Source organism: Melanerpes formicivorus, unplaced genomic scaffold (genome assembly GCF_026170545.1).
Source record: "Melanerpes formicivorus ecotype bairdi unplaced genomic scaffold, bMelFor1.0.p_v2 SCAF_2, whole genome shotgun sequence".
Taxonomy (NCBI): domain Eukaryota; kingdom Metazoa; phylum Chordata; class Aves; order Piciformes; family Picidae; genus Melanerpes; species Melanerpes formicivorus.
In genome coordinates this window covers 13,091,603-13,108,350 of record NW_027142354.1, presented here as the reverse complement: position 1 = coordinate 13,108,350, position 16,748 = coordinate 13,091,603, and the positions used below count along the sequence as shown (strand labels likewise).

The 16,748-nt window shown below is 43.7% G+C and overlaps 1 protein-coding gene across 1 annotated transcript; it reads left to right on the top strand.

The window, feature by feature from the left end:
• The first annotated feature begins 2,602 nt into the window (after positions 1-2,602).
• On the top strand, positions 2,603-16,715 carry RSPH3 (radial spoke head 3). The gene is made up of 9 exons (XM_068147423.1): positions 2,603-2,811; positions 3,076-3,163; positions 4,601-4,742; positions 7,204-7,349; positions 7,930-8,133; positions 9,371-9,533; positions 11,164-11,250; positions 13,076-13,342; positions 14,944-16,715. Exons 1-8 carry the CDS (start codon positions 2,687-2,689, stop codon positions 13,315-13,317), a joined length of 1,197 nt encoding a protein of 398 aa, XP_068003524.1. The 5' UTR covers positions 2,603-2,686; the 3' UTR covers positions 13,318-13,342; positions 14,944-16,715.
• Positions 16,716-16,748: the final 33 nt, after the last annotated feature.

Below are 16,748 nucleotides of genomic sequence, written 5' to 3'. Positions count from 1 at the left end.
TCCATCTCTAGAGAGTTTAAAAACCCGGCAAGAGAAGACCCTGATCAATTCAACCTGGTTTTGAATCTGTCGCTGTTTACACTAGAGACCTATAGAGTCCCTTTCAGCCTAGATTATTCTGTGATTCTGTGATTTCTGCTTGAATGCAATGCCACTTTGGCCTCAAGCAAAGTTACTCCCAAGACTAGGAGCTCTCCCCCCTTTTATCTGCAGCTCCAGAGAGGTAAGAACTGAAGTTTAAAATTTTGTCTCAGGGCCATGGAGAACCAAATCTAACTCAAATGTCAGGTAATTACACAGCATTACATCAGGGAAACATTCCTGTAATTTTAAAAGCAGCCATGGTCTTCTCCAGACAGAAGGCAATGCTGTGGGAAGGCAGTATGTCCCTTCATGTCCTTCCTTGATAATTAAGTACTGCCTATACCCAAAATGGCTCTGTAAACCTCCTTCCTTTCTTGATTATGCAATGCTGCAGAAAGTTAAGATAGTGAAAAGTAGGCACAGCTAGTCTGCTGATCATCATATTATACATAGTACTGTGGCATAAGGTGTCCCAAGATAGCCACATCCAAACTAGGACCCCAAGAGTACCCAGTCTCAGCACAGCAGACCCCTTATATTGTATATCAAGATGCCATTCAGTAGTTATAGAATGCATCCCAGGTGTTGAAAAAAATACTGGATGCACATCTTTTGTTACTGATGATGGCAATTTCACATTTGTTTTGCTGTGAATAAACTCATTTCACATCCAGAAAGCCAAGGGACATGCCATAAGGCATAGCACAATGCCAGGAAATTCCTGTGAAAGCAAAGAAAAATAGCCTGTTTGTGGGTCCAAGACAGCTAAACTGACCCATAGCAAAACTGGAATAAGATAAAGCCCTTGCTCTGCAGCTTTCAAGTCAGCAGAAGGCAACTCAGAAGGCCTTTCTTTGCTACCATACAGGAGATGGGTAGATTCATGCCTTGCTAGGCAGACCCACTTTCCAGGCAGCACCTTCTGTACTGAGATCTTCTGCAGGTCCCAGACAATCCTCCAGAGAATATGTAAAACACCCACTGTGACTATAAGATCCAGAGTGCAGCTATAGGTTCTAAGAGCAGCCTGGTCATCAATGTGCTTTGGCTCCTGCTACAGTCAGTCTTGTGGTGGCATGAAATGTTACAGAATTCAGGCATAAAAAGGGGCAAAACAGAAGTGAGGTTTATCCTGGGCGTGGTCTTGTCACTTACAAGGCTCTACTAACCCACAAAGCAAAGACCTTTACTTCTCCCACACAGTACTTGCAAAGCTTTTGCACCGAACTGGTAACTTAGGAGTTATCAGTATTTCACAGAGGTAAGCAAGAGAGCAGCTGGAATTCAATCAGTGCACGTATTATGGGAATGAGAAATTCACCCAAGAAGTGACACATCAGACTGGGGGCAGCTTAAGAGAATTAACCTGTGATGCAGCATCATCATCTTCACAACATTTGTGGGCAACGTGTGCAGCAGGGAGCTCTGCAGGAATCCTTGCTCCAGTGGTTCTGGTCCAATTTCAGGGCCATAGTGCCCTGGCTTGGCTGGACAGAGCTGCTCGCTAACTTTGCTTGCTGTGACACAAGCAGATATTGAAGAACTGTTCTCTCTTCTCACCCCAGTGCCACTTGCACTGTGCTCCTACAGTTGCATATCCTCTTCTCCTACCACCCAGCTGATGACTGTGTAGTCAACACCACTCTCATTCCTATATTGACTCTGCAAGCTGCTCGCTGATTACAAAACCACTTGTTACTTACAGTTCTCTTGTCTTCTTGTCTACAATTGTCTACACAGGGCTGCCATGGAGCACAGACATCTGTCACAGCAACATATCTGTGCTTCTGTAACATTTCACCCATTAATTACATTTGAACCCAAGATTTTAGAAACAAAGGGCACAGACTGATTTATACACCCAGTCTTGACAGGACAATCAAGGGATATGGCTACCCACATAGGTTAGAAAAGGAGCTATCACGATATAAATAATGCCCAACTGCTTTTACGTTTCCCTTAATGGAAGTTTTTCACACAGTCTGAAAATGCCTCCTCATGATTTGTCACACAGGGAGTGCAGCTCACTACAGGCGGGACAGCATGCTCAGGGTGCACTTCACGTTCTTACCCCAAACGCACGGCATCTTTACACTATCCAAATCCCCTATCTATGTGGGAAAACAAAACCAAAACATAGAATAGGAGTTCAGCTGCCTTCAGGACACTGGCACTCAAGCCACCGGCACACCATCCAACAAGTTTTTGCGATACCCCAGCCAATTTTTGCCTTCCTGGTGGCGCCACTGACCGGTGAGAAACCGCGGGCCGCTCAGCAGCTTGCCCAGCGGCGGAAGGAGGCCGGTGACACCTTGCGGTTAGCGGCCCTCATTGGCAGCTATCAAAGGCGAGCCCGTTAGTGGTTAAAGTGACGGGTTCGCGCCCCGGCGCTGGAGCGGTGCCACTGCCTCCTGCAATCCCCACAGCCTCCAGCTCTCCCCGGCAGGACCGACTCCCACCCGCGCATGCGCGGCGCAGCCTCGCGCTCCGCTCGCGTTGCCCCGGGGACGGATGTCGCGGCGCGGCTGCGGTTGGAGCTCCTCACCGAGCCGCCGCCCGGCTGCTGGGGGCCAGACGCGCTGAGCCCCGGGCGGACCCCGCCATGCTGTCCACCCGAGAGCTCGAGATGGCGGCGGAGACCCCCGCCGTCCTCTACACCTACTGCAGTCCGCCCCGCGCCATGCCCGCCCGCCCGAAGTACCGACCGCCGCCGGACCTCGGCGAGCCGTGAGTGCCGGTGTCCGGCGGCCTGCGCCACACAGCCCCGCGGCCTGCTCTCCCCGGACAAGCACCACAACTCCCCTCCTCCCCTCTGCACCTTCCCCCTCATCCCACTTCTCGTCCCGAGGGACCTGGCCACAAGTCTTTCTTCCAGTAACTTGGGGGAACCCATTGGGCGCTCTGGCCTTTCAGAGCGCTTCTGGCTTGTTTGAGGTGTTGGCGTATAGGTTGCAGCTCTGTGTCCGTAACTGCCTGTGCTTGACCTTACAGAGAAAAGGAACTTGTTCGTTATGCCAACCTCATGTATGACAAGAGAGTGGTGCGCGGCAACACTTACGCCCTTCGAGTCATACCTGCGGTATGTTTCTTATGTGAAGCATGCTACAGCCTTGTTGGAAAGTAATTGGTAGGGCAGGAAAGCTGTTCCTCATTAATAATTTTAACTACTGAAGTTTTAATGTGTCTTAAAATACTTTACACAGCCACAGGCTTTTTCCTGTTAAATTAGCATATCCCTGTTTTCAGCTTTTCTTTAAATCACCTAGTTTCACATGAACTTCTGTAGGTTTGGTGGGTTTGGTTTTGTTTTTGTTTTTCCAATTAAGCACTTAATTATTTTCCCCCCACTTCTTTAGTGTAATAATCTTGAGCACAAGTCATCACTGCATCATCTGTTACCATATGAAAGGTGTCATCCGTGCGGGTAGCAGTTCTTGGGAAATTAAATCTTTGGCTTATTCTATGTAGAATCAGAGATAAATGGTCCAGCTGTATGCAAAACAATATTTTATTTATCTTGATATAGTAGTAAATGTTTTAGTGATACTTAATTTTCAGATAATACTTCTACACAGATAATATGATCATATCAAAACTTAAAGTAGTCTGTATTTTAAAAAGCTACTTCATGGAAATAACTTTGTGTTCTTCTGTAGCTGTTTCTTAGAGTGAATTCCACATATAAGAAGTTCGAGACTGATGTTCATTTCAATCCACAAATAATACTAAATTTCATGGAAATAGTTTTGTGTTCTTCTGTAGCTGTTTCTTAGAGTGAATTCCACATATAAGAAGTTCGAGACTGATGTTCATTTCAATCCACAAATAATACTGAATTTAAAAGTTTGTCAATAAAGAACATTGGACTCAGGTTGGACTTGATGATCCTCGAGGTCTCTTCCAACCTTAGTTATACTGTGATACTGTAGAGGAGATTGGACGTGGCACTTGGTGCCATGGTCTAGTCATGAGGTCTGTGGTGACAGGTTGGACTCGATGATCCTCAAGGTCTCTTCCAACCTTAGTTATACTGTAACATAGAATTTTTATCTAGCAAACAATTCTGTTGATCAAATGATAACTGGACTTATGTCCACTTGACCTTCCTAAAGCTTTACCTGTAAACTCTCACTTGTTAGCAAGCACATGGCAGGGGGATTGGAACTAGATGATCCTTGTGGTCCCTTCCAACCCAGAATGATACTATGATACATGCCATTTTAATATACTTTATCTCACAAAGCCAAGTTCTGTATACCATATCCACTTGCAGATAACTAGTTGCTCTTAGTATGAGATGCCATTATTATGTGCCTGTAAGGCAGCTAGCATACCTTGTTAGTTTCATGCCCTAGAGTCTTTAAGGTAACCAAAAATTTTGTGCTAGATTTGTAGCATTAAAATCAACCAACCTTGAATTTCCTGTAGAGGAAATAGGTATAATTTTCAAGTACAAAGTGTATTCTCTTGTGTGTGGGTTTGGGGTTTTTAAAAAATTTTTATCACCCCTGCTCAGAGTCCCCAACCCAGTCCCTTTGAGATTCGAAGGCAGAGGGAGGCACGGAAAAGAGCACTGGCAAGAAAGCGTGCAAAAGAGCAAGCACAACTAAGAACGCCTGAGCCTGTGGAAGGCCGAGAGCACATTCATGTGCAGACAGGTAAAAGGCTGATTTTTTAAAGAAATCATCTGATTTAAAAAAAAAAAAAAAAATCATCTGAAAGCAATAGATTGATGATCTATATCCAGCTGGGGGCCAGTCACTAGTGGTGTGCCCCAAGGATCAGTGCTGGCCCCCATACTCTTTAATATCTTTACTGATGGGGGCATTGAGTCCCTCATCAGTAAATTTGCAGACGACACCAAGCTGGGGGCAGGAGTTGATCTGTTAGAGGGTAGAGAGGCTCTGCAGAGGGACCTCGACAGGCTGGACAGATGGGCAGAGTCCAACGGCATGAGATTTAACACATCCAAGTGCCGGGTTCTGCACATCGGCCACAGCAACCCCATGCAGTGCTACAGGCTGGGGTCAGAGTGGCTGGAGAGCAGCCAGGCGGAGAGGGACCTAGGGGTACTGGTTGATGGTAGGCTGAACATGAGCCTGCAGTGTGCCCAGGCAGACATGAGGGCCAATAGCATCCTGGCCTGTATCAGGAACAGTGTGGCCAGCAGGAGCAGGGAGGTCATTCTGCCTCTGTACTCAGCACTGGTTAGGCCACACCTCGAGTACTGTGTCCAGTGCTGGGCCCCTCAGTTTAGGAAGGATGTTGACTTGCTGGAACGTGTCCAGGGAAGGGCAACAAAGTTGGTGAGGGGCTTGGAACACAGGCCCTATGAGGAGAGGCTGAGGGAGCTGGGGTTGCTCAGCCTGGAGAAGAGGAGGCTCAGGGGAGACCTTAGTGCTGTCTATAACTACCTGAAGGGAGGTTGTAGCCAGTTGGGGGCTAGTCTCTTCTCCCAGGCAACCAGCACCAGAACAAGAGGACACAGTCTCAAGCTGCACCAGGGGAGGTTCAGACTGGGTGTTAGGAAGGAATTTTTCAGAGAGAGAGTGATTGCCCATTGGAATGGGCTGCCCAGAGAGGTGGTGGAGTCACCATCACTGGAGGTGTTCAGGAGGAGACTTGACAGGGTGCTTGGTTGCATGGTTTAATTAATTAGGTGGTGTTGAATGATGGGTTGGACGTGATGATCTTGAAGGTTTCTTCCAACCTGCTCTGCTCTGCTCTGCTCTGCTCTGCTCTGCTCTGCTCTGCTCTGCTCTGCTCTGCTCTGCTCTGCTCTGCTCTGCTCTATTCTATTCTATTCTATTTTATTCTATTTTCACTTTTTCAATTGATGATGCAGTTGATAGAATCACCTAGGGTTAAGGTTAGAATCATAGAACTCTAGAATCAGAGATTCTCTAATTTTTTCCGTTATAACCCCTTATTTTAGTTACATTTAATAAACTTAATTAATTAGTGACATTTTTCCCAGAGGCTCTGGTTTTTTTCAGTTTTCAGTGTACATTCTTGAACACTAGTCAAGGTTTCTTCATTTATTCATTCCTTTTCCAGTATCATCAGTAGAGTTTGGTATATGCTTAAAATTGAGGGGTTTTGTCCCATGTAAGAATAACTTTAACAACTTTATTTATAGGAAACCCAAAATTTGGCAGTGGAGTAATCACAAGATTAGCATACTGTATTGCTGTGCCTTCTGAAAGTAATTTGTGACTGGACTGACCTACAAAGTGGGAAGACAGCTATGTTATATGCTGCTCAGATGTGGTCCTTGGTTTCTGAGCATTCCCACTGCCCCAGCCCTACTGAATCTCCTGCACCACCTCCAACGCACTCAGTGGCTTTTCACCTCAGAATGCTATTCGATGCAGAAGGAGGTTATCTATTGCAGAAGTCTTTGTCTCGTATCCTTCCCACTGATTATTGCAGATGATTTTAAGTACTCTGCAGACCTTTTTCCTGAGCCAGGCTATTTATCTTTGTGGTAGGAGACACACAGTTATAATTGAGAGTGGACGGAGGTCTTCATGATGACGCTGTGCACTCCCTGAGCAGGCAGAGCATTGAAACCATTCTCCTTCCTTCAACAGTGCTGTTTGCAGCTGTATTGTTCATCCAGCGTGCCATCACCATTTGTAATGCTCTTCTGTGTATGCTTCCCTAGAACAGGTAGAGCAGGATTAGGCTTTTCAAGCTTCATGAGGTCAGGAAACAGCACCTTTTGGGATTGTTTAACCTGGGCAACAGGTGGCTCTAGGGAGATCTTGTAGCAGTCTTCCAGTACCTAAAGGGGGCCTACAATAAAGATGGGGAGGGACTTTTTACAAGGGCATGTAGCAATAGGATGATGAGTAACAATTTCAAACTGAAAAAGGGTAGATGTAGATTAGATGTAAGGAGGAAGTTCTTCACTGTGAGGGTGCTGAGTCACTGGAACAGGTTGCTCAAAGAAGCTGTGGATGCCCCATCTCTGGATGTGTTCAGGGTCAGTTTGGATGTGGAAGATGTTTTAGCCCATGGCGAGGGGGGTGAAACTAGATGACTTTTTAAGTGCCTCCTAGCCCAAACCATTCCATGATTCTATGACATTAAACAGAATTGTGCTTTTGCTTTTAGAACTGTACTTGGAGGAGATTAGTGACCGTGTAACAGAGGTTGATACAGAGTGTCAAACAGATGCATTTTTGGACAGACCACCTACTCCGTTCTTCATACCAGGCAAAACTGGACAAGATGTGGCCACACAAATAGAAGAAGGAGAGGTATGAAATGAAGGAGGAGAGGTATGAAATGAAGTTAGGTTCACGAGTATTATTAAAACACGTCTCACATAAAAAACATGTTCCTGATGCAATGATGAAGCTGAAACAGCAAGGAAATTATCCTCTCAGAACATTAGAAAGGGGAAAAAAAAAAAAGTCTCCAATGTCAGCTTTGAGATTAATGGCAAAATTAGGGAAGGTGCTTCTCCATGGGCACTGACCCTGCTGCTTTCAGCTAAGAAATACAGTGTTGAGAAATGCTCTCCCCTGTAGAAATAGTGTCCAGTCTGAGAAGGGGTTTGGGACACAGAAATAGGGTTCAAGTGAGTGCTCTGCTTGTCCCTGGCAGCCCCCAGAGTGGCTGTGGTAGTGCGTGGTGTCTCACTCCAGCCCACTCATCACTTAGTCTTTCAGCTGCATTCATGATTATGCCTTAGTTGGCACTGGCCCCCTACCTGCACTTCTCAGGCCTGTCTTCAGCCCAAGGGCTTTGTTCTTCCTCCTTTTCTCCTTGCTAATATGCTAAGAGTGTTTATGATCAAGGGTAATTTATATCTATTTCCTTAACTCCCATCTGCAGTTGTTTGACTTTGACACTGAAGTCAAGCCAATCCTACAAGTGTTGGTTGGGAAAACAGTTGAGCAAGCTTTGCTGGAAGTCATGGAGGAAGAAGAGCTGGCCCAGCTGTTGGCACGTCAGCGTGCCTATGCAGAGCTGCGTGACGCAGAGCTTGCTGAAGTACACCGTCTGGAAGAGCAGGACAGGCGATACAGAGAGGAGAAGGTAGGACTTCCTAAGAGCAAAACAGGTTTGTCTGAATGCTCATCAGAAGAGAGAAAATTATTTTCAGTTCCAAAAGACAATGTGAAATAATAATAATATCTTGAAATAATTTCTTTACTTTGAGGGTGACGGAGCACTGAAACAGGCTGCCCTGAGAAGTCGTGGTCTCCTTCTCCGGAAATTTTCAAAACTGGCTTGCACATGTTCCTGTGCAACCTGATCTAGGCAAACCTGCTTTAGCAGGGCAGGTGGACTAAATGATCTCCAGAGGTGGGAACCTCTGGAGGTCTGTGAAATAAGCTGTATGTTCCCAAAAGTTTGTGCATGTCAAGTCTGATATTCCTTAAAGCATTTTGGTGCCATTCAGCTGCACTCTGCTATTTGCTCTCATGCACCAGCACTGTGCTGTTGTTTTTGTTTAGAGCAGTCATGCTTCAGTAATCTGGTGTACTTGGACATCTGATCAAGAGAACAAACCAAATAGCATTTTCCTTTGTACCTGGTCCAGATGTAACTCAAGCCTTCTCAGAGTGCTTGAACGTAAGAGACATCCCACCAAATCTCTCACACCCAAGTCTTCCACACCCATGCACTACTGTATGTGTACACATACCTCTCAACATCTCCAAGTATTAAGCTATATTACTATTATCTAGTAAACAGAAATAAACAGAAAAGGCAAATTTTAATTACTCAGCATTCATCAGCCTTGTATAATTGTGGGGGGGCAGGGTGTTATGTTTTGCTGGACCATTTTGAGTTTTAATCTTTCCTTTCATCAAAGAGGATATAATGTTGGAAAGATTAAAAAGTTCAGGAAACCCTGACCCAACTTCATCTTATTCCAAGGCCAACAATCAGCTTGATCTGCAATAATAAAGGAAATAACCATGAGATCAGCACATACTAAGGTATTGGAGAAGAGTTTCATTTGGCCAGCTGCAAGGCCCTTATTTTATACACTTGCCAAAAACAAGGAAAGCTATACCAAAAGAACACATTTCACCCTAGACCTTGTGGACTTTACTACTCCACAGATTGAGTACAAGCTTGCTTTCAAGAACTTTGAGATGAGGAGGTTTTTGTGAAAGTTAGAGCCTGTGAATATCAGGTAGAGAGTGTAAACATCTGCACTTCTGATTGTCTTTGCTGTTCATGGTTCTTACACTGGGAAGCACAGATCAAAAGAGTAACAGCTAACGGCATGGAAGTTTTACATGCAATATTGCCTTGACAGGAACGTCGCAGACGTCAGCACATACAAATGCTGCAGAAACAGAAAGAAACCACAGAGAAAATTGCAGCTCATGCATTTGCTCAGCATTACTTGGCTGATCTCATTCCCTCAGTCTTCAACAATCTTCATGAGAGTGGATATTTCTATGACCCTATAGAAAGAGGTTTGTATTTATTTATTAGTATTTAAAAACATGTGAGTAATGTAAAGGTCAAAATAACCACAAAACACAGCTTATTGTCATATTATTTAGAATAATGTCATGAAACTTTATTCACTTGCATTTATGGCTGAACAGGTATTTTCCAACCTTGTATTTACAAGCAAACATTATTGGTCAATCTGTACAAGCAGTCAAGAGCTAACAATGTGACAACAAAAAGAGCTGCTTTTGAATTGGAGATAAATAAATGGGTGGTTAGGATTGCTAGAGCAGAGAGAAATACCAAACTGAAATAAATGTATTTCGATAGGACAAACAAAGAAATCTGTATGTGGGAATAGTGTGGCCAGCAGGAGCAGGGAAGTCATTGTGCCCCTGTACTCAGCACTGGTTCGGCTGCACCTTGTGTACTGTGTCCAGTTCCGGGCCCCTCAGTTTAAGAAGGACATCAAGACACATGAATGTGTCCAGAGAAGGGCAAAGAGGCTGATGAGAGGCCTTGAGCACAAGCCCTATGAGGAGAGGCTGAGGGAGCTGGGATTGTTTAGCCTGGAGAAGAGGAGGCTCAGGGGAGACCTTATTGCTGTCTACAACTACCTGAAGGGTGGTTGTAGCCAGGTGAGGGTTGGTCTCTTCTCCCAGGCAACCAGCACCAGAACAAGAGGACACAGTCTCAAGCTGCACCAGGGGAAGTTTAGGCTCGAGGTGAGGAGAAAGTTCTTCACAGAGAGTGTTGTTAGCCATTAGAAGGGGCTGCCCAGGGAGATGGTGGAGTCACTATCCCTGGAGGTGTTCAAGAGAGGGTTGGATGTGGCACTTGGTGCCATGGTTTAGTCATGAGGTCTGTGGTGACAGGTTGGACTTGATGATCTTTGAAGTCTCTTCCAACCTTGGTGATTCTATGATTCTGTGATTTTAAAATTACTATTAAAGCAAATCAGACATTAGTCAAATGGAATTGGGCCACAGTTGTGCATCAGTGTTTTCCAAGCTTTTGGCATCAGTGACATTTCTTATGGGCTACCTCGCTGCACCCCCCTTCCCCAGGCCCCACACGGCTTCACACACCACAGATTGGGAAGGGTTACATTATCTCCAGAATGAGTCATGGGGCAAAAATTGAGTATGTTTTGTAAACAGGACAGGCTTTAGGACCACTGCATACAGAGAGCACAACTTGAGAAATACATGAGTAAGCAAGAGCTCTTTAGTCAAAGGGAAGAAGATGCTTTCAACAGATCAGAAGTCAAATGTCTTTGGAAAGTAAGGCAGGCAGGGAATATTATTCTCCTGACTTGTTCAGGCTAGTTATTTTTCATCTCACTAGAACATTACTGTGTATTGCATCTGTGCTAGTGCTTTAAGGGTTCCAGACTCTGTTGAAATCACTGCAGTTGAAAGGGCTGTGTCTGGGTCCATAGTGGTGAGGAACCTCACTAAGAGCAGCAAGCAATAGGAAATCCAACAACATCTGAGAGATTTCATCTAGCTTTTGCAGAGCAAGTGTATTTATTTTGTCAAGAATGTTCACCTCTTAATGGTCATAGTAAATGAAAACAAGTCACAAGATCCTGTCACTCTTCCTAAACAAAAAGACATTTTTTTCTTTCTTCTTGCCAAATTCTTGCAGATATTGAGACAGAATTCCTTCCATGGTTGATGACAGAAGTGGAAGAAACACTGGAGAAAAAGGTTCTGGGGAGGACAGTGCTTGACTGTAAGTTACCAAATCCAGAAATGTAATCTGGGCTGTTTGATATTCTTGATAGTTTTTCCCCAGTCAGAACAAATATGATATTTACAGGGTCACTGTGGGTTAAGGTAGGATGTGTCATTTTAGGGAGAACTCCCAAGTACTCATGGTTTTATGTAAAGTTTTGTTGGCTTTTTTCTTCCTATATTAAAACATTGCTAATGAAGGAAAACTACTACTATGTACACCTCAGTAATGGATTATCAGCTGAAACAATAGAAGAGTCAGTTGTGCTGCACTACCCTCTCTCTGCTGGCTTTACACTGTTTGAGTTACATTGATGCTGGGAGTTACAGTACATTTGGCAGGAGCAGAATAGTTAAAGAGCACCAATTATTTTCTCTGATATAAAAAATATATTTTCCATGTGTTGCACAACCACCATTGTTGTGCTGTTCTCTGTAGTGTGCCTGATTGTGCCAGTGAAGACAGAGAAGCCCACCCCGTCTACAGCCACATGCATACTATGAAAGTCTCTTAACTCATTTGAGTAAGCTCTTTGAGCTATGGAGTAATATGTTCATCCTACATGAAAGCAGAAGAGAAGGCTAACTGTAGGCCATGGCTTACTGAAATATCAGGTGACCAAGACTTTTCATCAAAACAAGGGCTTACCTCTGCAGCAGTCAATAACCACGTCCTTACTTTGGAAACAGATTGAAAACCAAATCTTCTTTTGGGCTAGTTCAAGCTAAGTATCCAGGAATTTTTTATTAGTCAGTCTTTAGAGGCTGCCATTGAAACACTTGAACAAACTAAACTCTATCTTGATTTGAAACACAAAATTATGATGAATGTGTGTCCACCATTTTAGTCCTAGATCACTTTTTTATTCTTGTGTTACGTTTTTCTTTCCTATGGTTTTCCTCTTGCAGTGAATCTGGGTTTGAAATACAGTTGTGTTTGTTTCCTTTGGGTTTATTTTCAGCTTAACATTTTACTTGTTAAGGTATAATTTGGATAATTTGGTCTATTAGGTATTTTATCCTATAATGTATGTGCCATTATCTACACTTCAGGATCACTTCTTCATGTAGCTTTTTGAGGGGGAGGGAATTTTCCCTAAGTAAGAAGTGTTGTATGTGACTACTGAATAAACATCCCAAGGAGAATGTTGCTGCAGGATACAATACTGATGATAATCATATTCCTGTTAATTTTTTCTGTTTAATTTTTTAAACAGATATCATTGCCTTGCACAGAGCACCTGGAGCAGGCCAATAAGTAATATTATCAACCCCTGTTTTGCTATTTGTCTTCTGTATTTCCTGGCTTATACTGAATCACTTATTGTTGAATGAACATTTTCTCTGCAAAAGGAACTGCAAATTGTATTCTCTAATCTTTGTAGAAGCAGACACAGCCTCAGCTGTGATAGCTTGTGGCTTCTTCTCCCTCTTGTGCAGGAGGGTAGGAAAAGTCTTTAAGGATGCATTTTAAACCTATCTGAATGAAGATGCTACTTAAAGGATTTTTTTTGTCATTGTCCAATAAAAGAGCTGTGAACTACAATGGAAGCAGCCTTAGTATAAGGCAGTAACATTTGTCCTCTGAGATGACTATTCCTTCTTGTACTTAGGACTGTTCCTTCTTTTACTTAATAAGGTCCACCCAGGAATTAACAATTAAGCTCTTTAGTACATGTACATTGTCCTATTTTCAGTGTTAAATCTCTTTTTTTTTCATTGTTGGCCACTATTTTTTGTATGAATATACAAAATAATCCCAAAGTACAGAGGTTTTTTTCCCCCTGCTCCAAGTTTGTTAATGGTGGCTTTCTCTGTTACAGCCTTGATTTGTACAGTGGTTGAAAAACGCTTAGAGGCATTTAGTCATAAACCTCAGTCTGATCAGACAGTGGCACCTGCTGAAGAGCCCAGGCCAGCTGATGCCCTGCAGGAAGCTAGTGAGGCAGACACTGCTGACCAACCAGTTGCAGAGAAAGAAGAGACTGACCAAGCTGTTGCTGAAGAGCAGCCTTCAAATCACATCCCTTTACAGACAGAAGAATCATATCAAGCAGAAACATAGAATTTGGAAACTGACTAACAAGCAGGCAAGTCATCAAGTATATGGATATGAGTAGATTAGAAAGAAGAAATTAATTCCTGTGTTATACAAATATTGTGCTGTTTTCCGTATGCTGACATTGCTGATTTCTGTCTGTAGGAATCAAGAGATTTCTAGTGCAGTGAATGGCAGTTAAATTCTGTCCCCTTCTGCACATTCCAATCTATTAAAAAAATGGTATGTTTACGGTTAAAAAGTAATGTTGTCCTCTACCCTGTGATAGAAGGTAATGAGGATGACATTGAAAGCATCCTAATAGCCTTTGCAAGTGCTTTGATAATGTTCACAGAACAGAATTTCCTTACTTTCTGTATTTTGAAAGGTAGCTGTTTCAGCACTTAAAATACATTTCTTGCCATTCATGTTAATTTCTCCTTTCGTGGCAAACTTGGATGAGCAGCTCAGCAGGTAATAGAGTGAAGGCTGCTGTTCCTGAAGCTCTTCAGGTCCAAAGAGTTACCTGCCACTGAGAGTTTCTAACAGTGCAAAGTATTCCTCAGCTTCCTGACTCCCAGAGAACTGGTGAGGAGCTAGAGCCACATGCAAAGTCCAACCTTAGTTTGCTTTGTGTTTGTCCATTCCTGTTGGTTCACTGAAAATGGTACCAGACATGACTGACAGGACATGCCTGCACTTGCATGTGTATCTGTCTGTTCCCAGGCCAGCTCCTCAAGTGAGGCACTGCCCCTCATAAAAGTACCTGTGCTACCTCCTCTCTGCAGGCCAGAGGACATGTGTGCTAACCCAACAGGCCAAATCCCAGACTGAGAGTGGGATGTCAAGAATGATACCTGAAGAGATATGCACCTGCTCTGTATCTCATACCCTCAAAAGGGATGTCTAGACTTTTCGATAGTATGTGAGGCTTTAAAGGCAGATCCTGCCTTCCCTCCATCATGGGCTGGGACATCCAGTGATAATCAGGGCAGTTATTGCTTACATGAAAAAGCTCCCTTGGAAGGTGTCCAGGTATTTACCTCTCTCTGTAGGCAGCTGAAAATCAGAAGTAATGAGATGTAACCACCAGAAATCCACTCTGGTTTGATGTGAGTATGTTAAAACTGAGGCACATAGTACAGATTGTAGGCAGACACACTTACAGATGCTTTTCAAATCTGGAATATTCCCCTGAAAACTCCTCTCTGTTTGCTGTGTTGACATTATTTCAACAAAGTGTGCTTGGTTTTTTTTAAATTTATGACTGATTCCTCAAAGCATCCAGCAAAATATGTTACATGTATGGAAGGTAGTTGGTGCCCCCTACATGTAAGTTTCAAAGAAGAATTTATTTTTATACACAACTGGAATTGAAGGCTTGAAATGAAACTGGTTTAGGCATTGAAGTCATTGCAACGTTTACCTCCTTTTCAGTAAGACTAAGATTTTGCACTGCTTTTTGGGTTTTTTTTCCATGATGCCATAGATTGCAGTCATGACCTCAGCCTAAATTACTTCAGGCTAAACTGGAAGAATAAAAAGGCATTGTGACGTGATTCATGAGAATTGGAAATGCTTCAACTAATTTTTTGAACACTGTCAGTTTTAAGGATTCTCATTATTGAATGATGGTTGATCATGTATTTACAGGAGACTCTCCATAACCTAGAAGACCGTTGTGCTTCGCTCCTGAAAAGATTCAAACAAATGCTGACTTGAATATTTGGGGTTTGGAATGTTACAAGAGGAAGGTGATCACCTGGAGTCTTTTCAATTTTGTCACTCCTGCTTTGTCTTTGATAGAAAATTTACTTGAAGTGTTGGCATTTATTATGTATCCTTAAACTGTTATAGAATAAGTAATCCTGTGCCCTGTAGTTTTACTTCATCAGAAGGTGTAGATACAACTCAAGCCTCATGTATTGTGGTAAGAGTTTTCTGCAAGATGTTATGTTTTTATTGGGCCATACACCAACAAATCTTTCTGTAATAGCCCAGTAATTCAGGCATGGGTGGGTTGGCAGAGGAGGGTGGAATAGCATTAGCAACAGTAAGGAGAGGAAACAGGATTTTAACATAATGCCGCCGTCATCATCTGTTCAGGGTGATGCTGGGAGACATGCAGGCTCTCTGGCCTGGGCCTTGCTATTGGCAAGGTTAGCGTGCAGGGGCCTGGAGGAGCCACCCCAGCTGAGTCCAATACCTCATGCCACCTCCCCAGTGAGCCTTCCCTTTGCCTTTCTCCTCCAACTCTTCTTTCTCGGGTCTGTATTCTCAGCATCCTTGGTTGCCCGGGAGGAGTCCTAGGGCTCTGCGGCTCCTGAGTGTGGGTGTGCATGCGAAGGGAAGTGGGGAAAAGATCGGAGGAGACGGCACTGCAGATACTAGAGGGCAGGACAGCCCAGAGCAATCCGACCGCAGAAACGCGTAGAAAGACATCGATGCCACCTATTGCACATCGCACACCCTGCACTAATGACAATTGTCTGGACTTCCTTCCTCTGCTAAATGCCAAAGGCATCAACCTTTAGCAAAATCTACTTACAGCATGAGGAGTCAACACTTAGGATTGCCCAACACAATCCACACGAAGATAACAGAACCACAGAATGGTTTAGATTGAAAGGGACCTTAAAGATCTTATAGTCCAACTCCCCTGCTGTGAGCAGGAACATGTTTCACTAGACCAGGTTGCTCAAACCCCCATCCACTTTCTATGCTTAGGCTTCCAAAGCTTCTCTGTGCATTGTGGGTTTCAGGGTTTTCTAAATGCAGTTGCTGAGTTTTCCATGCCATCTCTCAACCCTGGGCTGAACCATTTAATAAAGTTCAGCAGAGCTGTTTCAGACTCTCCTTTGAATGAGATCAGAGAAAATAAAACTCCCTGCCTATATTCAATAATCTTTTCAGATGATAAGCAACTCTTAACACAGCTGTGTGCTGGACAAGGATGCAGGCTTCTGGGTGCTTTCTCCTAGAACCACCAGAAACCAGACACGAAGTTCATTTTGGCATCAAACTGTGTCCAAACAACTATTTATGGCACAGAGGAGTCAAGCTGGTACCACAAGGGCATGTTCATTTAGTCATGCACAGACTGGGTACTTGTCAGTAAAAGCCTCAAACTGTAGCATGTGTGCACAGTGAGGCTTCCTATCTTTGTTTTATCAAAAGTAGCTGGCTACAATCTCACTGTACCCACAATCTCACTGTACCCACACAGTGAACATCTATTCATTTCTCTGCAAAGAGCCAAAGCATTAGCCCAAAAATCACTCAGCAGTTTAGCTCCATGTTTATTTCAACACTCATTTGAGAAGTGGGGGAAAGTTTGAGGCTCACTTCCTGGCCCTGATTCAGTTTGGGAATCCTCTTGATATTGATAGACCAAACTGCCCTGTCCACATTCCTCCACTGCACACTGACAGACTGAAGCATTTAGGTGACAGCAATTC